The sequence below is a fragment of the Anomaloglossus baeobatrachus genome, chromosome 3, assembly GCF_048569485.1.
Source record: "Anomaloglossus baeobatrachus isolate aAnoBae1 chromosome 3, aAnoBae1.hap1, whole genome shotgun sequence".
NCBI lineage: Eukaryota > Metazoa > Chordata > Amphibia > Anura > Aromobatidae > Anomaloglossus > Anomaloglossus baeobatrachus.
The window spans coordinates 695,162,540-695,186,008 of NC_134355.1; the positions used below are offsets into that span (position 1 = coordinate 695,162,540).

Genomic DNA, 23,469 nt, shown 5'->3' on the forward strand with positions numbered 1-23,469 from the left:
CAAAGAGAACTGCCTCGATGGCTGCCACCATCTTCCTTAGGAAGTGCATGAGGCGCCTTAAGGGGTGCGACTGGCCTTGACGGAGAGACTGCACCTCTGTCTGCAGTGAACGCTGCTGGTTCAGCGGAAGCTTCACTATTGCTGATAGAGTATGAAAACTCCATGCCGAGATACGTTAGTGATTGAGTCGGAGACAGATTTGACCTTGCCAAATTGATGATCCACCCGAAAGTCTGGAGAGTCTCCAGCGTAACATTCAGGCTGCGTTGGCATGCCTCGAGGGAGGGTGCTTTGACGAGTAGATCGTCCAAGTACGGGATCACCGGGTGTCCCTGAGAGTGCAAGACTGCTACCACTGCTGCCATGACCTTGGTGAACACCCGTGGGGCTGTCGCCAGACTGAATGGCAGAGCTACGAACTGAAGATGTTCGTCTCCTATCACAAAACGTAGAAAACGTTGGTGCTCCGTAGCAATTGGCACGTGGAGATAGGCATCTTTGATGTCTGTTGAGGCAAGGAAGTCTCCTCGAGACATTGAGGCAATGACGGATCGGAGGGATCCCATCCGGAACCGCCTGGCGTTCGCATGCTCGTTGAGCAGTTTCAGGGCTAGAACAGGACGGAAGGAACCGTCCATTTTTGGAGCCACAAAGAGATTGGAGTACAAACCCTCGCCCTCGTTCCTGAGGGGGGACAGGGATCACCACTCCTTCTGCTCTTAGAGCGTCCACCGCCTGCAGCAGGGCATCTGCTCGGTGGAGAGGTGGGGCCGTTCTGAAGAATGGAGTCGGAGGACGAGAACAGAACACTGTCCTGTGCACGTGAGCACAATGTCCGTCACCCACCGGTCTGTGACCTGTGGCAGCTAAATGTCGCCAAAGGCGGGGGAGTCTGCCATGGTAGCGGTTCCTCCGACTGCCTTCCTTGGGCGAGATTGAGCCCGGCCGGAATCTGAGCCCGTCTGAGGTTTTGTAGCCCTTTTGCACGAGGACAATTGGGACCTGCCGGAGCTTGGGAAGGACCGAAACCTCGACTGTACTTTTAGGACAGTATTAACAGGGTAAGTCGCAGTGCAGACATTGCGGGGTTACGGACGCCTCTGCGGTACAGATGTCCCTGCTCAAGGTCAGCTGCGCAAGAACAGCTGAAAAGGTTAGGTTGCCAATACGGCTGTGGATGCCGGAGCAACCGACACGCCGATAGCCTCCTAGACAGATTTCAACCAGAGTCCATCTGTCTGTGAATGGCATCTTTAAGTGAAGCCCCATCTCCAGTGCAACTATGGCTCTAGATGAAAGCCTGGAGATTGGAGAATCCACCTTTGGACCCTGGGTCCAGCGCTGACCACGTCAGGGGAAAAGGGATAACGTGTATCCTAAAAACGTTTGGAGAAGACGCTTATCTGGTAAGCGTGGTGTTCCTGGACTGCTTCTCTGAAGTCAGCGTGGCCAGAAAAAGACTCAATATCTGCGTGAGATACTGAAAAGGAACTTCTCCTGTTCGTCTCCTATCTCCACTGGGGGAGCTGAGGGAGAAAGATCCAACCTTCCATTGATGGACGGTATAGGATCATTCCGTATGGTGTTACCACCCGGTGTATCCGGATTGAGAGCGATGTCAGTATCAAAGCCCTGAAGAGCTGCCTTTTGGTCAAGTAGATTGCCCATGGGTGCAAGTCTCTATATTATGACTACTCCGTCCCTGTCCATGGACAGGGTTGACAGGAGGTTTCTTTGGCCACAACTAGTAGAGCCCCGGCAGACGAAGTGCTAGAGACCCCGGCAGACGACGTGCTACAGGGGAGCATGCACACAATGGGACGGTGTCATGAACAGCATCCCATGTAGTAAAAACAGCACTGACATCTGTGTTGCTTTTTTGCCGCTGCCGACTAGCTATCTAGAAGTATATAGCCAAGATTGGTGACCGTACAGTGCAATGTATAGCATACAGGCATAAAGTACAAATGACCACTGCAGCACAAGCAATACAAGCAGCATAGAAGCCTGTGCCCTGGCACCCCTGCTCTTCTGCTGCTGTATACTAGTCATCTAGGGGAATATAGCCCAGAAGAGTGACCCTACAGTGCAATGTATAGCATACAAGCACAAGTACAAATGAACACTGCAGCACATGCAATACAAGCAGCATAGAAGCCTGTGCCCTGGCACCCCAGCTCTTCTGCTGCTGTAGACTGGTCATCTCGGGGAATATGGCCCAGAAGAGTGACCATACAGTGCTATGTATAGCATACAAGCACAAGTACAAATGCACACTGCAGCCCATGCAATACAAGCAGCATAGAAAAAAACCTGTGCCCCAGCACCCTTGGTTTTCTGCTGCTGTAGTCTAGCCATTTCATGAGAATATAGCTAAGACTAGCGACTGTACAGTGCAATGTATAGCATATAAGCATAAACACAAATGAACACCTCAGTCGTGCAATACAAGCAGCCTAGAAAGCCTGTGCCTTAGCACACCTGCTTTCCTGCTGCTGATGTGTCGCTCCCCCAGCGGGCATATAGCGACCTATGCAGTTAAAAACAACACATGTACACACTGCAGTTATATCGTGGTCAGCACTATGTGTGCCGCTTACCGCCCGCCTATAAGCGGGTGTATGATCGCCACCGTCCTGCCTTGGTGCCGAAAGTCCGAGCTCGGACTGCAGTAATGGCTGCCGGCTTCTTCCCCAGCTCGTGTGAGGAGGGGCGGGCCGTGGGCGTGCCCCCAAGGCAGAGCGGGAATCCGGCGTCCGACAGTGTGCAGTGAGAGGGCTGGAGCATGTAAAAAGGCTCCAGCCCTCGGCGCTGCTGATTGCTCAGCGCCTGTCCCCTTCCCTGAGTGACAGGGAGGGGGCGGGAACGAAGCGGCACTAGGCCGCAGAAGCCGGGGACTGGATTTATAAGCGCCGCCGCCGTAAAAGCGCGGTCGGCGCCCAGTCCCCGGCGAACTACAAGTCCCAGCCGCGCCGCCGCTCCCGGAGCGTCCGGCGCGGTAGTTCCCAAAACACAAAGTCACTCAGCAAAGCTGCAGTGACTGTAACCCATTACTGTCCCCGGCGCACTAGCACACCCAGCAAGTCTGGAGTGTGCTGTGCCTGTGTGTACGGGGACACAGAGTACCTGTAATGGTGCAGGGCCATATCCCTGAACGGTACTCCAGCTCCGTATCCAGCAGGTTCAAATGGGTCTGTGGATGGAGCCCGGCGTCAGAGCTTTGAGGCCGGCAGGATCCCACTTCCACAGAGCCCCTCAGGGGGATGTGGAAGGAAAGCAGCATGTGGGCTCCAGCCTCCGTACCAGCAATAGGTACCTCAACCTTACAACACCATCAACGGGTGAGAAGGGAGCATGCTGGGGGCCCTATATGGGCCCTCTTTTCTTCCATCCGAAATAGTCAGCAGCTACTGCTGACTAAAATCTGTGGAGCTATGCGTGGATGTCTGACCTCCTTCGCACAAAGCTTGAAAACTGGAGAACCCGTGATACCACGGGGGGGTATAGCCAGAAGGGGAGGGGCCTTGCACTTTTTAGTGTAGTGCTTTGTGTGGCCTCCGGAGGGCAGTAGCTATACCCCAATCGTCTGGGTCTCCCAATAGAGTGCTGAAGAAATAAAAGACAAAAAACACCCTCATTCACCACTTTATTAGCCCCCAAATACACCTCCAGGTCCTACGTAATCCACACAAGGTCCCGCGACGCTTTCAGCTCTGCTACATGAAGCTGACAGGAGCGGCAGTAGAACGCCGCCTCTCCTGTGAGCTCCACGCAGAAACTGCAGTGAGTCGCGCTGTCTCCGCCCAGTAATGCCTCCTCCTACTTGACTAAAAAGAAATCTGCGTAAATGAGCGGTCAGTCAAGACGAAGGCTGGGGAGGGCAGAGGCGTGGGGGAAGGGGGGGCTTGGGTTAGCGCCAAAAGCACTTCAGCCTAATTTAGCAATTTCTCGGTAGCAGAGAAAAGGACTATTTGGTATTGATGGACTCGTAGTTACAAGTTAATTTGGAGGGAGGAATCCGACTGACAGATTCCCTTCATCTATTCTGCAGATCTGGTCTGGTCTGCATAATGGGGGTGTATTCTTCTTCTTTAAAGTGGACGCCTCTTGTAGCCATTCCTGATGTTTATTCTCCTCAAATATTCTGCTGTTGATAATTGTTCCTTTGAAGAATGAGAATTCCTATTAAATTCACCTCGCAGGAGCGGAGACGTCGTCTGGAAAGAGCCAAGTTACCGCGGACAATTCATATCGGCAAAGAAAATCTCCAATATCCTGAAACATGTATGTATGTGTATATGTGAATGCTTGTGTGTATGTATATGTGAACACATGTATGTGGTGGTAATGGAGGACTGGGAGCAGCGTGCACAATGAATGCAGCCCTGATTAATATACTGGAAACCAATGCAACAGACCCTGGCAGACCAGTCAGTGGCCGCCCTGCTGCATGGCTCAGGATGTCCCCTAGGTCAATGGGTTTAAGACTTGGGGTGCTGCCACTAATGATGTAGGTCCAGGGCTGGTCTCACCTCTGGATGTGGCCCCAGTACGGTCTGAGATCAGGCCGCCCGCTGACACCTTCATATAATCCAGCTCTTCATTATTCACCATTTGCAATGACTGACGACCTGTAACGAGAGGAAGAAGGGGAGTCCCACACTGAACCCCAAGAACCTGAACTGCTAGAGCTGCGGTGCCTCCGATACCGGAGCAGGAGGACAAGTCAGTCCCAGAACTGCAGTCACAATCCCACCTGTGTCATGCTGTATCTCACATCCTCCTGGTTTACAGCACATAGGAGTAGGGATGATGGGAGTGATACACTGAGTCAGTGGGGGTTAGATCGTCAGCTCCTGTGGTTAGGGATGATGGGAGTGATACATTGTTAGACAGTGGGGATTAGATTGTCAGCTCCTGTGGTCAGGGATGATGGTGGTGGAGTCCCTACTCCTGAAGATGCCAAACGTGTTCCTTAGAGACTATATTATATATCTGTATTATAAGATATGGAGTAATGTTATGTAGGAAAGTATAGTGAAAGGTATTGTAATGTATAAGATGTAGCAGAGTTGAGAATGTTCCTATGTGTCGGTGCAGCAGTGCTGATGATGTAGTGTATGTGTATTGGTATATGGTGTAATGTTATGTAGTATATAATGTACAATGCTTAGTAAGGTATAAGTGGTGTTATAGTTATGTAGGTGAAAGGTTAAATCTGCTCAGCAACAGACAGTTGGGATTTTGGGATTAGCCTATAGGAGAGGAGCTAGTGCTGAGGGAGAGAGACGGTTTCTGTGGTAATGTCAATCAGGGTCCGGCCTGTGACCTCAGGTCTGAGGAGCAGCAGAGCCACATGACGTGGGTGTCCTGAACAGAGGGAGCAAAGTTTATATTGTTCAGTAAAACTATGTTTTTAATGAATTTGTGGTCTCCCTCAATGACCTGTGCACCATCTCATCCTGGCCAGACAAAACCAAACCAAACCAAACCATCGGCAACAGGCGGCCTACAAAGATGCATTACCTCTGTAGTGCAACCCACACACCCATCCAAGACCTCCATCTTCATGTAGTGCGGCAGACGATTACTTCGTCCACGACTATCATCCCGCGCCACGCTACACTTGGCGTAGGTAGCAGGATCGGGCCTTGCGTCAAGAAAACCAGCATGATGCGGGGAAGGTTCGATCCACAGTGAAAACTGCGACCGTTTCGTGGTCAAAGATGCGCACTGAGCATAGGCACTAAGAAGGCAGATGATGGCGCAGGTCTAAAAGAAGACCCCACTCATTCTGGGTGGAAACAGAGTGGAAGCATTGCAAGGTCCACGCAGCCCTCCAAAAGGCTGTGCCTGAAAAAGGGGCGGCGTACCTGAAGAAATGGGCAGTTAAGGCTGAAGAGGCAGAGCAGAATAGAAAAATGCCTGCAACAGAGCAGGATGACGCCATTGTGGGAGAGCGTGTAGGAGAAAGAAGGAGTCGGTATGCCAAGATCCATGTTGCACACATTGTGCCTTGGGATGGAGGAACAAAAGTCCAGGACTCCTCTTGGCCGAAGATGGCTGATAATTCGGTTTGTTTTTTCCCTTGTTTACTCTTCTACTGGATTAAAGAACTGTGGGCTGTGAGTATGTACTACGCCCTTCACATGGACTTTACCTTATCCATGCATGGACTCTGTTCCTATTGCTCACATGGACTCAATCAGTCCCCCATATGGGCTCCCCCCGGTCCACTTCAGACTCTGCCCCACCATCATGGCCAATGTTGGGACACATTACGGTGGAAGCATGTCACTCTCCTCAGGTTGAGGACGGGTGGACAGTTCTTGACGAGAAAGGGATTAGCGGAAATGCATAACCCGATGTGCCTGCTGGGTCCATGGTTTCAGACTTTGGCTTTTTTTCAAGGAAGGACTGCAATGTGCAAATCCTTGGGACTTTTGGGCTATTGTGAAATATTTAAGGTCTGTGCCCTCATCTTGTGCTAGATGGGAGAGCTGGACTATGGCATACATTTAAAAAAAAAAAAAAAAATGGACACTTGCTCCGGGGTCCCAACCCAGTGGGACCAGGCACGTACCGATCTGAAAGAGGGGGGGACCCCTCTTCAGTATCCAGAATGGAGAGTGTCATTTTTAGTGTTTATGTATGCTTGTTGTTTGGGGTTTTACAGGTCGAGACATTGACGGGGACGACCATGTTCAAGAGGGGAGGAATGTAAGATGGTGGTCGAGTTCCTACCACTGAAACGCCAAATGTGTTCCTTATATATGTGATAAGATATGGAATAATGTATGTAAGAAAGTATGGTGTAAGGTATTTTATAAGATGTAGCAGAGTTGACAATGTTACTCTGTAGAGGTGTAGCAGTATTGATGATATAATGTATGAGTATAAGGGTTGATGTTATGTAGTATATAAAGTAGGATAGTTAATAAGGTATTATGAGTGTTATAGATATGCAGGTGAAAGGTTAAATCTGCCCGGCAACAGATAGTTAACAGTTGGGATTAGCCTATAGGGGAGGAGCTAGTGGTGAGGGATAGAAATGGTTTTTGTGGTAACGTCAGTTAGGGCCAATCCTGTGACAGAAACAGACCTCAGGTCTGAGCAGCAGCAGAGCAGCATGACGTGGGTGTCCTGAAGAGAGGGAGCAAAGCTTATGTTGTTCAGTACAACTACGTTTTTATGATCTTGTGGCCTCAATGAACTGTGCACCATTTTGTCCTGGCCGGCCAAAACCATCAGCAATAGGTGGCCTGCAAGGGCGTATCGCCTCTGGAGTGCAACACCACACACCCAGCCAGGACCTCCATCTTCATGTAGTGTGCCGGGGTGCAGCAGACAATTACCTCGACCACGTCCACCATCCCACGGCACGTATCAGGAGCAATACACTGTGAGACAGTGGGGGTTAGATCGTCAGCTCCTGTGGTCAGGGATGATGGGAGTAAAATAAGAAGAGGAGACCATCATCTCCAGAGGATGAGAATCAGCAAACTGTGATTGGGTGTCTCAGGACTGGACCTGCCTGCCGGACGTTGCCTGACCTCACCTGTGGGGGGCGCTGTGCAGCAGTCTGACACTTCATCGCCTACTGACACTTTGATGTAATCCGCCTTCTCTTGTTTGATAGTTGGAGCAGACAACCGTCCTACAAAAGGAGGAGACAAGAAGCAGAAATAATGAGCAGTCGCGGTCCAGAGCCCCCAACTGTAGCCATAGCAGCCGCGGCACAGAGCACCCAACGGTAGTCAAAGCAGCCGTGGCATAGAGCCCCCAATTGTAACCAAAGCAGCCACGGTACAGAGCCCCCAACTGTAACCAGAGCAGCAGCGGCACGTAGCCCCCAACTGTAGTCACAGCAGCCACAGTACAGAGCCACCAACTGTAGCCACAGCAGCCGCGACACAGATCCCCCAACTGTAACCACAGCAGCTGTGGTACAGAGCCCCCAACTGTAGCCACAGCAGCCACGGTACAGAGCCCCCAACTGTAGCCACAGCAGCCACGGTACAGAGCCCCCAACTGTAGCCACAGCATCCACGGTACAGAGCCCCCAACTGTAGCCACAGCAGCCGCGACACATATCCCCCAACTGTAACCACAGCAGCTGTGGTACAGATCCCCCAACTGTAGCCACAGCAGCTGTGGTACAGAGCCCCCAACTGTAGCCACAGCAGCCGTGGTACAGAGCCCCCAACTGTAGCCACAGCAGCTACGGCACAGAGCAACCAACTGTAGTCACAGCAGCCGTGGTACAGAGCCCCCAACTGTAGCCACAGCAGCCACGGTACAGAGCCCCCAACTGTAGCCACAGCATCCACGGTACAGAGCCCCCAACTGTAGTCACACCAGCCGTGGTACAGATCCCCCAACTGTAGCCACAGCAGTCGCGGTACAGATCCCCCAACTGTAGCCACAGCAGCCGTGATACAGATCCCCCAACTGTAGCCACAGCAGCCGCGGTCCAGTGCCCCCAACTGTAGCCACAGCAGCCGCGGTACACAACCCCCAACTGTAGCCACAGCAGCCGCGGTACACAACCCCCAACTGTAGCCACAGCAGCCGTGGTACAGAGCTCCCAACTGTAGCCACAGCAGCCGTGGTACAGAGCTCCCAACTGTAGCCACAGCAGCCGCGGTACAGAGCTCCCAACTGTAGCCACAGCAGCCGCGGTACAGAGCTCCCAACTGTAGCCACAGCAGCCGCGGTACACAACCCCCAACTGTAGCCACAGCAGCCGTGGTCCAGTGCCCCCAACTGTAGCCACAGCAGCCGCGGTACAGAGCCCCCAACTGTAACCACAGCAGCCGTGGTACAGATCCCCCAACTGTAGCCACAGCAGCCGTGGTACAGAGCCCCCAACTGTAGCCACAGCAGCTACGGTACAGAGCAACCAACTGTAGTCACAGCAGCCGTGGTACAGAGCCCCCAACTGTAGCCACAGCAGCCGCGGTCCAGTGCCCCCAACTGTAGTCACAGCAGCCGCGATACAGATCCCCCAACTGTAGCCACAGCAGCCGCGGTACAGAGCCCCCAACTGTAGCCACAGCAGCCGCGGTACACAACCCCCAACTGTAGTCACAGCACCCCTGGTACAGAGCCCCCAACTGTAGCCACAGCAGCCGCGGTACAGAGCCCCCAACTGTAGCCACAGCAGCCATGGTACAGAGCCCCCAACTGTAGTCACAGCAGCTGCGGTACAGAGCCCCCAACTGTAGTCACAGCAGCCGTGGTACAGAGCCCCCAACTGTAGCCACAGCAGCCGCGGTACAGAGCAACCAACTGTAGCCACAGCAGCCGTGGTACAGAGCCCCCAACTGTAGCCACAGCAGCCGCGGTCCAGTGCCCCCAACTGTAGCCACAGCAGCCGCGGTACAGAGCCCCCAACTGTAGCCACAGCAGCCGCGGTACAGATCCCCCAACTGTAGCCACAGCAGCCGCGGTACACAACCCCCAACTGTAGCCACAGCAGCCTAGCCACAGCAGCCGCGGTCCAGTGCCCCCAACTGTAGCCACAGCAGCCATGGTACAGAGCCCCCAACTGTAGCCACAGCAGCCGCGGTACAGAGCCCCCAACTGTAGCCACAGCAGCCGCGGTACAGAGCCCCCAACTGTAGCCACAGCAGCCGCGGTACAGAGCCCCCAACTGTAGCCACAGCAGCCGCGGTACAGAGTCCCCAACTGTAGCCACAGCAGCCGCGGTACAGAGCCCCCAACTGTAGCCACAGCAGCCGCGGTACAGAGCCCCCAACTGTAGCCACAGCATCCACGGTACAGAGACCCCAACTGTAGCCACAGCAGCCGCGGTCCAGTGCCCCCAACTGTAGCCACAGCAGCCGCGGTACAGAGCCCCCAACTGTAGCCACAGCAGCCGCGGTACAGATCCCCCAACTGTAGCCACAGCAGCCGCGGTACACAACCCCCAACTGTAGCCACAGCAGCCGCGGTACACAACCCCCAACTGTAGCCACAGCAGCCATGGTACAGAGCCCCCAACTGTAGCCACAGCAGCCGCGGTACAGAGCCCCCAACTGTAGCCACAGCAGCCGCGGTACAGAGCCCCCAACTGTAGCCACAGCAGCCGCGGTACAGAGCCCCCAACTGTAGCCACAGCAGCCGCGGTACAGAGCCCCCAACTGTAGCCACAGCCAAAGATGCACATCCCGCTGTATTACTGATATCATAAAGAAATACACTGGGATATGGGGATCTGATGAGAGTATGTGTGACCCGCAGTCCCATGTAACACCACAGAGAACATAGTGATATCTCTCTGAGTACAGATAATGTAGTAGATGTCACCTGCAGTCCCATGTAACACACAGATTGTGTGTCTGTACTATTACAGGGATGTGCTCAGTGCAGTTATGAACAGGTTAACACTTGGAGGCGCCGTCCTCGGATGGATATATGGATAATGACAGCCTGTGCCATGTCCCCGAGGCGGCAGCGGGTGCTGATGTCTCTATAATCAGCCGGCAGCTCTCGGCAGGCACAGGCCGGCGTCCCAGAAGATGGCGCGCGCCTCCCCTGTGCTCCAAGGCTCAGCTGCTGGATGGAGAGGTAAACATGGCGGTCAGCAGGGACGTCCGCCCACCGCAAACAAGGATAAGTGAGGAATACACCTGAGAAAGCAGCAGAAAATAGCTGCACATCCTGGCGAGCAGCACCGCAGAGGTCACCTATCCAACACCCGGAACATAACAGAATAAAACAATACCGCATAATGTACGAGCCGCAGGGCTCAGCATAAATAAGTACACCTCAACTTTTTATTTCCTTTCTGAACATTTTCTGTTGGATATCATACTACAGTAAACTCCCAACTCCTACAAACGTCGGCCATTGATTGCAAACAAGGCTTGGTATTTTACATCCAAAAAAGTTAATTTCCTAAAAAAATTCTTACAAGATCATATTGCAAAAATGAGTACACCCCAAAGAAGAAGGGAATTTTGTTACTTACCGTAAATTCCTTTTCTTCTAGCTCTTATTGGGAGACCCAGACGATTGGGTGTATAGCACTGCCTCCGGAGGCCACACAAAGCATTACACTAAAAAGTGTAAGGCCCCTCCCCTTCTGGCTATACACCCCCAGTGGGATCACTGGCTCACCAGTTTTAGTGCAAAAGCAAGAAGGAGGAAAGCCAAGAACTGGTTTAAACAAATTCACTCCGAAGTAACATCGGAGAACTGAAAACCATTCAACATGAACAACATGTGTACCCGAAAAACAACCAAAAATCCCGAAGGACAACAGGGCGGGTGCTGGGTCTCCCAATAGGAGCTAGAAGAAAAGGAATTTACGGTAAGTAACAAAATTCCCTTCTTCTTCGGCGCTCCATTGGGAGACCCAGACGATTGGGACGTCCAAAAGCTGTCCCTGGGTGGGTAAAGAAATACCTCATGTTAGAGCTGCAAAGACAGCCCTCCCCTACGGGGAGGCAACTGCCGCCTGCAGGACTCTTCTACCTAGGCTGGCGTCCGCCGAAGCATAGGTATGCACCTGATAATGTTTGGTGAAAATGTGCAGACTCGACCAGGTAGCTGCCTGGCACACCTGTTGAGCCGTAGCCTGGTGTCGTAATGCCCAGGACGCACCCACGGCTCTGGTAGAATGGGCCTTCAGCCCTGATGGAACCGGAAGCCCAGCAGAACGGTAGGCTTCAAGAATTGGTTCTTTGATCCATCGAGCCAGGGTGGCTTTGGAAGCCTGCGACCCTTTGCGCTTACCAGCGACAAGGACAAAGAGTGCATCCGAGCGGCGCAGGGGCGCCGTGCGGGAAATGTAGATTCTGAGTGCTCTCACCAGATCCAACAGATGTAAATCCTTTTCATACCGATGAACTGCATGCGGATAAAAGGAAGGCAAGGAGATATCCTGATTAAGATGAAAAGAGGATACCACCTTAGGGAGAAACTCCTGAATGGGACGCAGCACTACCTTGTCCTGGTGGAACACCAGGAAAGGAGCTTTGGATGACAGCGCTGCTAGTTCAGACACTCTCCGAAGAGACGTGACCGCTACCAGAAAGGCCACTTTCTGTGAGAGTCGAGAAAGTGACACATCCCTCAGAGGCTCGAAGGGCGGCTTCTGGAGAGTAACAAGGACCTTGTTTAGATCCCACGGATCTAACGGCCGCCTGTACGGAGGTACGATATGACAAACCCCCTGCAGGAACGTGCGCACCTGAGAAAGTCGTGCTAGACGCTTCTGAAAAAACACGGATAGTGCCGAGAGTTGCCCTTTAAGGGAGCCGAGCGACAAGCCCTTTTCCAACCCAGATTGTAGGAAGGAAAGAAAGACAGGTAACGCGAATGGCCAGGGAGATACTCCTTGTGCAGAGCACCAGGATAAGAAAATCTTCCACGTTCTGTGGTAGATCTTAGCAGAAGTGGACTTCCTAGCCTGTCTCATGGTGGCAACGACCCCTTGGGATAATCCTGAAGACGCTAGGATCCAGGACTCAATGGCCACACAGTCAGGTTCAGGGCCGCAGAATTCCGATGGAAAAACGGCCCTTGGGACAGTAAGTCTGGTCGGTCTGGTAGTGCCCACGGTTGGCCGACCGTGAGATGCCACAGATCCGGGTACCACGACCTCCTCGGCCAGTCTGGGGCGACGAGTATGACGCGGCTGCAATCGGATCTGATCTTGCGTAACACTCTGGGCAAGAGTGCCAGAGGTGGAAACACATAAGGGAGCCGGAACTGCGACCAATCTTGCACTAAGGCGTCTGCCGCCAGAGCTCTTTGATCGCGAGACCGCGCTATGAAGGTCGGGACCTTGTTGTTGTGCCGAGACGCCATTAGGTCGACGTCCGGCACCCCCCAGCGGCGGCAGATTTCCTGAAACACGTCCGGGTGAAGGGACCATTCCCCTGCGTCCATGCCCTGGCGACTGAGGAAGTCTGCTTCCCAGTTTTCTACGCCCGGGATGTGAACTGCTGATATGGTGGAAGCTCTTTCCTCTACCCACATGAGAATTCGCCTGACTTCCTGGAAGGCTTGCCGACTGCGTGTCCCTCCTTGGTGGTTGATGTATGCCACCGCTGTGGAGTTGTCCGACTGAATTCGGATCTGCTTTCCTTCCAGCCACTGCTGGAAGGCTAATAGGGCAAGATACACTGCCCTGATTTCCAGAACATTGATCTGAAGGGTGGACTCCTGCTGAGTCCACGTCCCTTGAGCCCTGTGGTGGAGAAAAACTGCTCCCCACCCTGACAGACTCGCGTCTGTCGTGACCACTGCCCAGGATGGGGGCAGGAATGATCTTCCCTGCGTTAATGAGGTGGGAAGGAGCCACCATAGCAGAGAATCCTTGGCCGTCTGAGAAAGGGAGACTTTCCTGTCTAGGGAAGTTGTCTTCCCGTCCCACTGGCGGAGAATGTCCCATTGAAGTGGACGCAGATGAAACTGCGCGAACGGGACTGCCTCCATTGCTGCCACCATCTTCCCTAGGAAGTGCATGAGGCGCCTTAAGGGGTGCGACTGACCCTGAAGGAGCGACTGCACCCCTGTCCGTAGAGACCGCTGCTTGTCCAGCGGAAGCTTCACTATCGCTGAGAGAGTATGAAACTCCATGCCAAGATACGTTAGTGATTGAGTCGGTGCCAGGTTTGACTTTGAAAAGTTGATGATCCACCCGAAAGTCTGGAGAGTCTCCAGCGCAACATTCAGGCTGTGTTGGCATGCCTCTTGAGAGGGTGCTTTGACAAGTAGATCGTCTAAGTAAGGGATCACCGAATGACCCTGAGAATGCAAGACTGCTACCACTGCCGCCATGACCTTGGTGAAAACCCGTGGGGCTGTCGCCAGACCAAATGGCAGAGCTACGAACTGGAGATGGTCGTCTCCTATCACGAAACGTAGGAAACGTTGGTGCTCTGTAGCAATCGGCACGTGGAGATAAGCATCTTTGATGTCTATTGATGCAAGGAAATCTCCTTGAGACATTGAGGCAATGACAGAGCGGAGGGATTCCATCCGGAACCGCCTGGCGTTCACATGCTTGTTGAGCAGCTTTAGGTCCAGAACAGGACGGAACGAGCCGTCCTTTTTTGGAACCACGAAGAGATTGGAGTAAAAACCTTGCCCTTGTTCCTGCAGAGGAACAGGGATCACCACTCCTTCTGCTTTTAGTGAGCACACCGCCTGCAGAAGGGCATCTGCTCGGTCGGGATGTTTGGAGGTTCTGAAGAACCGAGGCGGAGGACGAGAACTGAATTCTATCCTGTACCCGTGAGACAAAATGTCTGCTACCCACCGGTCTTTGACCTGTGGCAGCCAAATGTCGCAAAAGCGGGAGAGCCTGCCACCGACCGAGGATGCGGAGGGCTGAGGCCGAAAGTCATGAGGCAGCCGCCTTGGAAGCGGTTCCTCCGGTTGCTTTCTTGGGGCGTGACTGAGCCCGCCAGGAATCTGAGCTCCTTTGCTCCTTCTGAGTCCCTTTGGACGAGGAGAAATGGGTCTTGCTGGAGCCTCGAAAGGACCGAAACCTCGACTGCCACTTCCTCTGTTGAGGTTTGCTTGATCTGGGCTGGGGTAAGGAGGAGTCCTTACCCTTGGATTGCTTAATGATTTCAGCCAATTGTTCACCAAACAGTCTATCTACAGATAGCGGCAAGCTGGTTAAACATTTTTTGGAAGCAGAATCCGCTTTCCATTCCTTTAACCACAAGGCTCTGCGCAAGACAACAGAGTTGGCAGACGCAATTGAGGTACGGCTTGTAGAGTCCAGGACAGCGTTGATAGCGTAAGTCGCAAACGCAGACATTTGCGAGGTTAGGGACGCTACTCGCGGCACTGCTGGACATATGATAGAGTCCACCTGTGCCAGGCCAGCTGAAATAGCTTGGAGTGCCCACACGGCCGCGAATGCTGGAGCAAACGACGCGCCAATAGCTTCATAGACAGACTTTAACCAAAGGTCCATCTGTCTGTCATTGGCATCTTTAAGTGAAGCCCCATCTTCCACTGCAACTATGGATCTAGCTGCAAGCCTGGAGATTGGGGGATCCACCTTTGGACACTGGGTCCAGCGTTTGACCACGTCAGGGGGAAAGGGATAACGTGTATCCTTAAGACGTTTGGAGAAACGCTTATCTGGGTAGGCATGGTGTTTCTGGACTGATTCTCTGAAGTCAGCGTGGTCCAGAAAAGTACTCAGTTTAGGCTTGGGATACCTGAAATGGAACTTCTCCTGCTGTGCCGCTGCCTCCTCTGCAGAAGGGGCTGGGGGAGAAATATCCAACAGTCTATTGATGGCCGCTATAAGGTCATTTACCATGGCGTCACCATCAGGAGTATCCAGATTGAGAGCGGTTTCAGGATTAGACTCCTGATCACCCTCCTCTGTCTCATCATGTAGAGACTCTTCTCGCTGAGACCCTGATCCGCGTGATGACGTGGGGGGTCTCTCCCAGCGAGCACGCTTAGGCTGCCTGGGACTGTCATCTGAATCAGAGCCGTCAGGCTGAGATGCCTGGGACCCCCTTGAAGCACTGATTAACTCCAACTGAGGGGGACCGGGGAACATTGCCGCAGCAGTGTTCATGGACTGAGTAACTGGCCTGGCCTGCAAGGTCTCTAGGATTTTTGTCATAGTGACAGACATCCTGTCAGCGAAAACAGCAAACTCTGTCCCCGTCACCGGGACAGGGTTCACCGGCGACTCTGCCTGGGCCACTACCACCATAGGCTCCGGCTGACGAAGTGGCACAGGGACCGAACATTGCACACAATGGGGGTCATTGTAACCTGCCGGTAGATTAGCCCCACAAGCAGCACAAGCAGCGTTCACAGCCTGTGTCTTGGCACCCTTGCGTTTTGCAGATGACATGTTGTCGTCTCCTCAGAGCAATAGGGGTATACAGCCAAGAAGCGACCTTACAGTGCAATATATATAGATATATCTGGTACAGGAAAAAGTACACCAAATAACACTGTGGCACTAGTGGGGCCAGCACGAATGTGCTGCTTACCGCCCGCTTAACGCGGGTGTGTGGTCGCCAGAAATCCCTTGTCTGGGTCTCCCAGAGCCTGTGTCCGTTCCCCAGCCAGACTGCATGCAGGAATGGCTGCCGGCGTCTCTGTGGAGGGGGGGCGGGCCCTGGGCGTGTGCAGACAAAGAGCGGGAAACCTGCGTCCCACTGTGCCCAGTGAGAGGGCTGGAGCATGTAAATAAGGCTCCAGCCCTCGGCGCTGACGATTGCACAACGCCTGTCCCCTTCCCTGATTGACAGGGAGGGGGCGGGAACGAAGCGGAGCTAGGCCGCAAAAGCCGGGGACTAGATTTATAAGCGCCGCCGTCGTAAAAGCACGGTCGGCGCTAAGTCCCCGGCGCACTACAAGTCCCAGCCGCGCCGCCGCTCCCGGAGCGGCCGGCGCGGTAGTTCCCAACACATAAAGTCACTCAGCCAAGCTGCAGTGACTCAAACCCCAGCGCGCAGCGCTACTGTCCCCGGCGCACTAGCACACCCAGCAAGTCTGGAGTGTGCGCGGCCAGTCCATAGGGGGACACAGAGTACCTGAATGTTGCAGGGCCTTGTCCCTGAACGGTACCCCGGCTCCTTATCCAGCAGGTTCAATGGGTCTGTGGACGGAGCCCGGCCTCAGGGCTTGGAGGCCGGTAAGATCCCACTTCCTCAGAGCCCCTCAGGGGGATGGGGAAGGAAAACAGCATGTGGGCTCCCGCCTCCGTACCCGCAATGGGTACCTCAACCTTACAAACCGCAAGTGGGGTGAGAAGGGAGCATGCTGGGGGCCCTAGTATGGGCCCTCTTTTCTTCCATCCGACATAGTCAGCAGCTGCTGCTGACTAAACAGTGGAGCTATGCGTGGATGTCTGACCTCCTTCGCACAAAGCAGAAAACTGGTGAGCCAGTGATCCCACTGGGGGTGTATAGCCAGAAGGGGAGGGGCCTTACACTTTTTAGTGTAATGCTTTGTGTGGCCTCCGGAGGCAGTGCTATACACCCAATCGTCTGGGTCTCCCAATGGAGCGCCGAAGAAAGTCTTAGTAGCAAAGATAACGTTTAGACTACAAAATTTAAATTATAAGAATTCACCCACAGGCGAGTCTAAGGGTTCACTACACTGATGTCCAGCAGATGGGGACTATAAAAGCACCAAACTCAGCTAAGAAAACCCATTTCATGGGTTCAATGGCACCACATGGAAGAGAAATGTCACATGACGTGAGAAAGAAAATCATTTCTGTACACAGGAAAGGTGAATGCTACTAGAAGAACACAAAGCTTCCCTTATCAGTCAGATCCTGGAGCAAAAGTGATAAAAAAATATATAAGAAAGATGGAATCACAGCATCTCAGACACATTCGGGCGACCATGGAAGTCACAACCGAAATAGGAGCGTCTGCTGGAGAGAAGGGAAGAACATCCACATGGACGTTCTGCTCCAAAAGCACCGGCACAAAAAAATGCCTATGATGTGCCACGGCTCCTGTGGAAGTGTATAAAGGTACTGGGACTCTGTACTCCGGAGGGAGCAGACTGACGCTTTCAAAACTGTCCAGTGTCCCAAAGGTGAGGAGCACAAACAAAAGAAGGGAATTCTGTTTACTTACCGTAAATTCCTTTTCTTCTAGCTCCTATTGGGAGACCCAGACAATTGGGTGTATAGCTTCTGCCTCCGGAGGCCACACAAAGTATTACACTTTAAAAAGTGTAACCCCTCCCCTCTGCTATACACCCTCCCGTGCATCACGGGCCCATCAGTTTTGGTGCCAAAGCAGGAAGGAGGAAACTTATAAATTGGTCTAAGGTAAATTCAATCCGAAGGATGTTCGGAGAACTGAACCATGAACCAAAGAACAATGAACATGAACAACATGTGTACACAAAAGAACAACAGCCCGAAGGGAACAGGGGCGGGTGCTGGGTCTCCCAATAGGAGCTAGAAGAAAAGGAATTTACGGTAAGTAAACAAAATTCCCTTCTTCTTTGTCGCTCCATTGGGAGACCCAGACAATTGGGATGTCCAAAAGCAATCCCTGGGTGGGTAAAAGAATACCTCGATAAAAAGAGCCGAAAAAACGGCCTCTTCTTACAGGTGTGCAACTGCCGCCTGAAGGACTCGCCTACCTAGGGCGGCATCTGCCGAAGCATATGCATGCACCTGATAGTGTTTTGTAAAAGTGTGCAGACTCGACCAGGTAGCCGCCTGACACACCTGCTGAGCAATAGCCTGGTGCCGCAATGCCCAGGACGCACCTACGGCTCTGGTAGAATGGGCTTTCAGCCCTGAAGGAATCGGAAGCCCAGAGGAACGGTAGGCTTCGAGAATCGGTTCCTTGATCCATCTAGCCAAGGTTGACTTGGAAGCCTGCGACCCCTTACGCTGGCCAGCGACAAGGACAAAAAGTGCATCAGAACGGCGCAGGGGCGCCGTGCGTGAAATGTAGAGCCTGAGTGCTCTCACGAGATCTAACAAGTGCAAATCCTTTTCACATTGGTGAACTGGATGAGGGCAAAAAGAAGGTAAGGAGATATCCTGATTAAGATGAAAAGGGGATACCACCTTAGGGAGAAATTCCGGAACCGGACGCAGAACCACCTTGTCCTGGTGGAACACCAGGAAGGGGGCTTTGCATGACAGTGCAGCCAGCTCCGACACTCTCCGAAGTGATGTGACTGCCACTAGGAAGACCACCTTTTGTGAAAGGCGTGAAAGAGAAATCTCTCTCATTGGCTCGAAAGGTGGTTTCTGAAGAGCCGTTAGCACCCTGTTCAGATCCCAAGGTTCTAGCAGACGCTTGTAAGGAGGGACTATGTGACAAACTCCCTGCAGGAACGTGCGGACCTGCGGAAGCCTGGCTAGACGCTTTTGAAAAAACACAGATAGCGCCGATACTTGTCCCTTAAGGGAGCCGAGAGACAAACCCTTTTCCAGTCCGGATTGAAGGAAGGACAGAAAAGTGGGCAAGGCAAATGGCCAGGGAGAAAAACCCTGATCAGAGCACCAGGATAAGAAGATTCTCCACGTCCTGTGGTAGATCTTGGCGGACGTTGGTTTCCTGGCCTGTCTCGTAGTGGTAATGACCTCTTGAGATAACCCTGAAGACGCTAGGATCCAGGACTCAATGGCCACACAGTCAGGTTGAGGGCCGCAGAATTCAGATGGAAAAATGGCCCTTGAGACAGTAAGTCTGGACGGTCTGGCAGTGCCCACGGTTGACCCACCGTGAGATGCCACAGATCTGGGTACCACGACCTCCTCGGCCAGTCTGGGGCGATGAGGATGGCGCGGCTGCAGTCGGACCTGATCTTGCGTAATACTCTGGGCAGTAGGGCCAGAGGAGGAAATACATAAGGCAGTCGAAACTGTGACCAATCCTGAACTAGCGCGTCTGCTGCCAGAGCTTTGTGATCTTGAGACCGTGCCATGAATGCCGGGACCTTGTTGTTGTGCCGGGACGCCATTAGGTCGACGTCCGGCTTCCCCCAGCGGCAACAGATCTCTTGAAACACTTCTGGGTGAAGAGACCATTCCCCTGCATCCATGCCCTGGCGACTGAGAAAGTCTGCTTCCCAGTTTTCTACGCCCGGGATGTGAACTGCGGAGATGGTGGAGGCTGTGGCTTCCACCCACAGCAGAATCCGCCGAACTTCCTGGAAGGCTTGCCGACTGCGTGTGCCGCCTTGGTGGTTGATGTATGCCACTGCCGTGGCATTGTCCGACTGAATTCGGATCTGCCTGCCCTCCAGCCACGGCTGGAACGCCTTTAGGGCTAGATACACTGCCCTTATCTCCAGAACATTGATCTGCAGGGAGGACTCTGGCTGAGTCCAGGTACCCTGAGCCTTGTGGTGGAGGAAGACCGCTCCCCACCCTGACAGACTCGCATCCGTCGTGACCACCGCCCAGGATGGGGGCAGAAATGATTTCCCCTTCGACAAAGACGTGGGAAGAAGCCACCACTGAAGAGAGGCCTTGGCTGTCCGAGACAGGGAGACGTTCCTGTCGAGAGACGTCGACTTCCTGTCCCATTTTCGGAGAATGTCCCATTGAAGTGGACGCAGATGAAACTGCGCAAATGGAACTGCCTCCATTGCCGCCACCATCTTCCCTAGGAAGTGCATGAGGCGTCTCAAGGGGTGCGACTGGGCTCGAAGGAGAGATTGCACCCCTGTCCGTAGTGAACGTTGTTTGTCCAGCGGAAGTTTCACTATCGCTGAGAGAGTGTGAAACTCCATCCCGAGATATGTCAGCGATTGGGTCGGAGTCAATTTTGACTTTGGGAAATTGATGATCCACCCGAATCTCTGGAGAGTCTCCAGAGCAATGTTCAGGCTGTGTTGGCATGCCACCTGAGAGGGGGCCTTGACCAGGAGATCGTCTAAGTAAGGGATCACCGAGTGTCCCTGCGAGTGCAGGACCGCTACCACTGTTGCCATGACCTTGGTGAAGACCCGAGGGGCTGTCGCCAGGCCAAAGGGCAGCGCCACGAACTGAAAGTGTTCGTCCCCGATGGCGAAACGCAGGAAGCGCTGATGCTCTGGTGCAATCGGCATGTGGAGATAAGCATCTCTGATGTCGATTGATGCTAGGAAATCTCCTTGGGACATCGAGGCGATGACGGAGCGGAGGGATTCCATCCGGAACCGCCTGGCGTTCACATGTTTGTTGAGCAGCTTGAGGTCCAGGACGGGACGGAAAGATCCGTCCTTTTTTGGCACTACAAACAAGTTGGAGTAGAAACCTTGACCCCATTGCTGAAGGGGAACCGGGATCACCACTCCTTCTGTTTTCAGAGTGCTCACCGCCTGAAGAAGAGCATCGGCTCGCTCGGGGGGCGGAGATGTTCTGAAGAAACGAGTCGGAGGACGAGAGCGGAATTCTATCTTGTAACCGTGAGACAGAATGTCTCTCACCCATCGGTCTTGGACATGTGGCAACCAGGCGTCGCAAAAGTGGGAGAGCCTGCCACCGACCGAGGATGCGGTTTGGGGAGGCCGAAAGTCATGAGGAGGCCGCTTTGGGAGCGGTTCCTCCGACGGTCTTTTTAGGACGTGACTTAGACCGCCATGAGTCAGAGTTCCTCTGACCCTTCTGTGGCCTGTTGGACGAGGAGAATTGAGACTTGGCTGAGGTCCGAAAGGACCGAAATCTCGATTGCACCTTCCTTTGTGGAGGTCTGTTGGGTTTGGACTGGGGCAAGGACGATTCCTTTCCCTTGGATTGTTTAATGATTTCATCCAATTGCTCTCCAAACAGGCGGTCGCCAGAAAATGGCAAACCGGTTAAGAACTTCTTGGAAGCAGAGTCTGCCTTCCATTCACGTAGCCACATAGCCCTGCGGACTGCCACCGAATTGGCGGATGCTACCGCCGTACGGCTCGCAGAGTCCAGGACAGCATTCATGGCGTAGGACGCAAACGCCGATGCCTGAGAGGTTAAGGACACAACCTGCGGAGTAGAGGCACGTGTAACTGCATTAATCTCAGACTGACAAGCTGAGATAGCTTGGAGTGCCCATACGGCTGCAAATGCCGGAGCAAAAGACGCGCCTATAGCCTCATAGATGGATTTCATCAGGAGCTCTATCTGCCTGTCAGTGGCATCCTTGAGTGATGCACCATCTGCCACTGGAACTATGGATCTAGCCGCCAGTCTGGAGACTGGAGGATCCACCTTGGGACACTGAGCCCAACCCTTGACTACGTCAGGGGGAAAGGGATAACGTGTGTCATTAAGGCGCTTAGTAAAGCGCTTATCTGGAAAAGCTCGGTGTTTCTGGACTGTATCTCTGAAGTCGGAGTGATCAAGAAATGCACTCCGTGCTCGTTTAGGAAACCTAAAATGGAATTTCTCCTGCTGAGAAGCTGACTCCTCAATCTGAGGAGTTGGAGGAGAAAGATCTAACACCTGATTGATGGACGCTATAAGGTCATTTACTATGGCGTCCCCTTCAGGTGTATCAAGGTTGAGAGCGACGTCAGAATCAGAGCCCTGATCTGCCACCTCCGCTTCATCCTCCAGAGAGTCCTCATGCTGAGACCCTGAACACTGTGATGAGGTCGAGGGAAGCTCCAGGCGAGCCCGCTTAGGTGGCCTGGGACTGCGGTCCGTGTCATAGTCCTCACCGTGGGAGCTATGAGTCGCCCCAGGAGCACTTTGCTGCTCCAACCTAGGGGGACCTGGGGCAATGATTCAACAGTGCCCGGGATCTGTGTTACTAGTCTGGACTGCAAAGCCTCTAGAATCTTAGCAGACCATCTATCCATAGACTCAGAAAGTTTGTCAGCAAATACTGCAAACTCTGTCCCTGTCACCTGGACAGTGGCAGCCGATTGTTCTACCTGGGCCGAGGGTCCCACCAGTGGCAAAGGCTCCGGCTGAGTGAGTGTCACAGAGGCCGAGCATTGCACACAATGAGGGTAGGTGGAACCTGCAGGTAGCATAGCCGCACATGAGGTACAGGTTGCAAAGTAAACCTGTGCCCTGGCACCCTTGCTTTTTTCGGACGACATGCTGTTGTCTCCTTTTAGAGCAATCAGAGAGGGTATATAGCCAAGGCAACAGTGCAGCCGTACAGAGTAAATGTATACACTATAAGCATATAAATATACACTTCTGCACCCAGGGGAGCAAGCACCTAGTAACAGGTGCTGCTTACCGACCGCCCTCAGCGTTTGTGTGACCACCAGATTCCCTGCCTGGGCTCCCAGCGCTGTTGGAGCTCTCTCTGAAGATCCCCAGCGTCAGCCGTGCTGCTAGTAATGGCTGCTAGCGTTCTGAGAGGAAGAGGGAGCCGTGGGCGTGCACTAAAAAGTGCGGGAATCTGGTGCCCCACTGTGCACAGTGAGGGGGGAGGAGGATACAAAGTATGCTCCTGCCCTCAGCGCTGACGTTCCGTGCAGCGTCCCGCCCTTACTCCTGACTGGCAGGCCCGGGGGCGGGAATATGCGGCACTAGGCCGCAAAAGCCGGGGACTCGAGTTATAAGCGCGGCCGGCAAACAAGCGCGGCCAGCGCGGTAGTCCCGGCGCACCAACACACCCAGCAGCTGCTGCAGCGTGTATCAGACAGGCGCTCTATGCGCCGTCCCCAAGGGGACACAGAGTACCTCAGAGTAGCAGGGCCATGTCCCTGACGATACCCGGGCTCCTGTCCAGCAGATTCCCCCAGGGGCTGCGGAGGGAGCACGGTCCCCTGTGCCTGGAGACCGTTTAGGATCCCACTTCACCCAGAGCCCTGTAAGGGATGGGGAAGGAAAACGGCATGTGGCTCCTGCCTGTGTACCCGCAATGGGTACCTCAACCTTAACAGCACCGCCGACTCAGAGTGGGGTGAGAAGGGAGCATGCCGGGGGCCCTATATGGGCCCTCTTTTCTTCCATCCGACATAGTCAGCAGCTGCTGCTGACTAATTTGTGGAGCTTGCGTGCATGTGTGCCTCCTTCAACACAAAGCATAAAAACTGATGGGCCCGTGATGC

At 53.5% G+C, this 23,469-nt stretch overlaps 1 protein-coding gene across 6 annotated transcripts in view; it reads right to left on the reverse strand.

Moving 5' to 3' along the window:
• Positions 1–23,469, reverse strand: part of LOC142297092 (uncharacterized) — an 86,848-nt gene that overhangs the window by 41,970 nt on the left and 21,409 nt on the right. For 5 of the 6 annotated variants that reach the window (XM_075341347.1, XM_075341343.1, XM_075341344.1 and 2 more), the window contains 2 exons: positions 7,559–7,657; positions 4,533–4,631 (listed from right to left, as the gene is read on the reverse strand). In XM_075341347.1, the coding sequence (XP_075197462.1) occupies positions 4,533–4,631; positions 7,559–7,657 (198 nt within the window). The remainder of the gene's footprint in view (positions 1–4,532; positions 4,632–7,558; positions 7,658–23,469) is intronic. The other variant, XM_075341346.1, reaches the window with a different exon arrangement.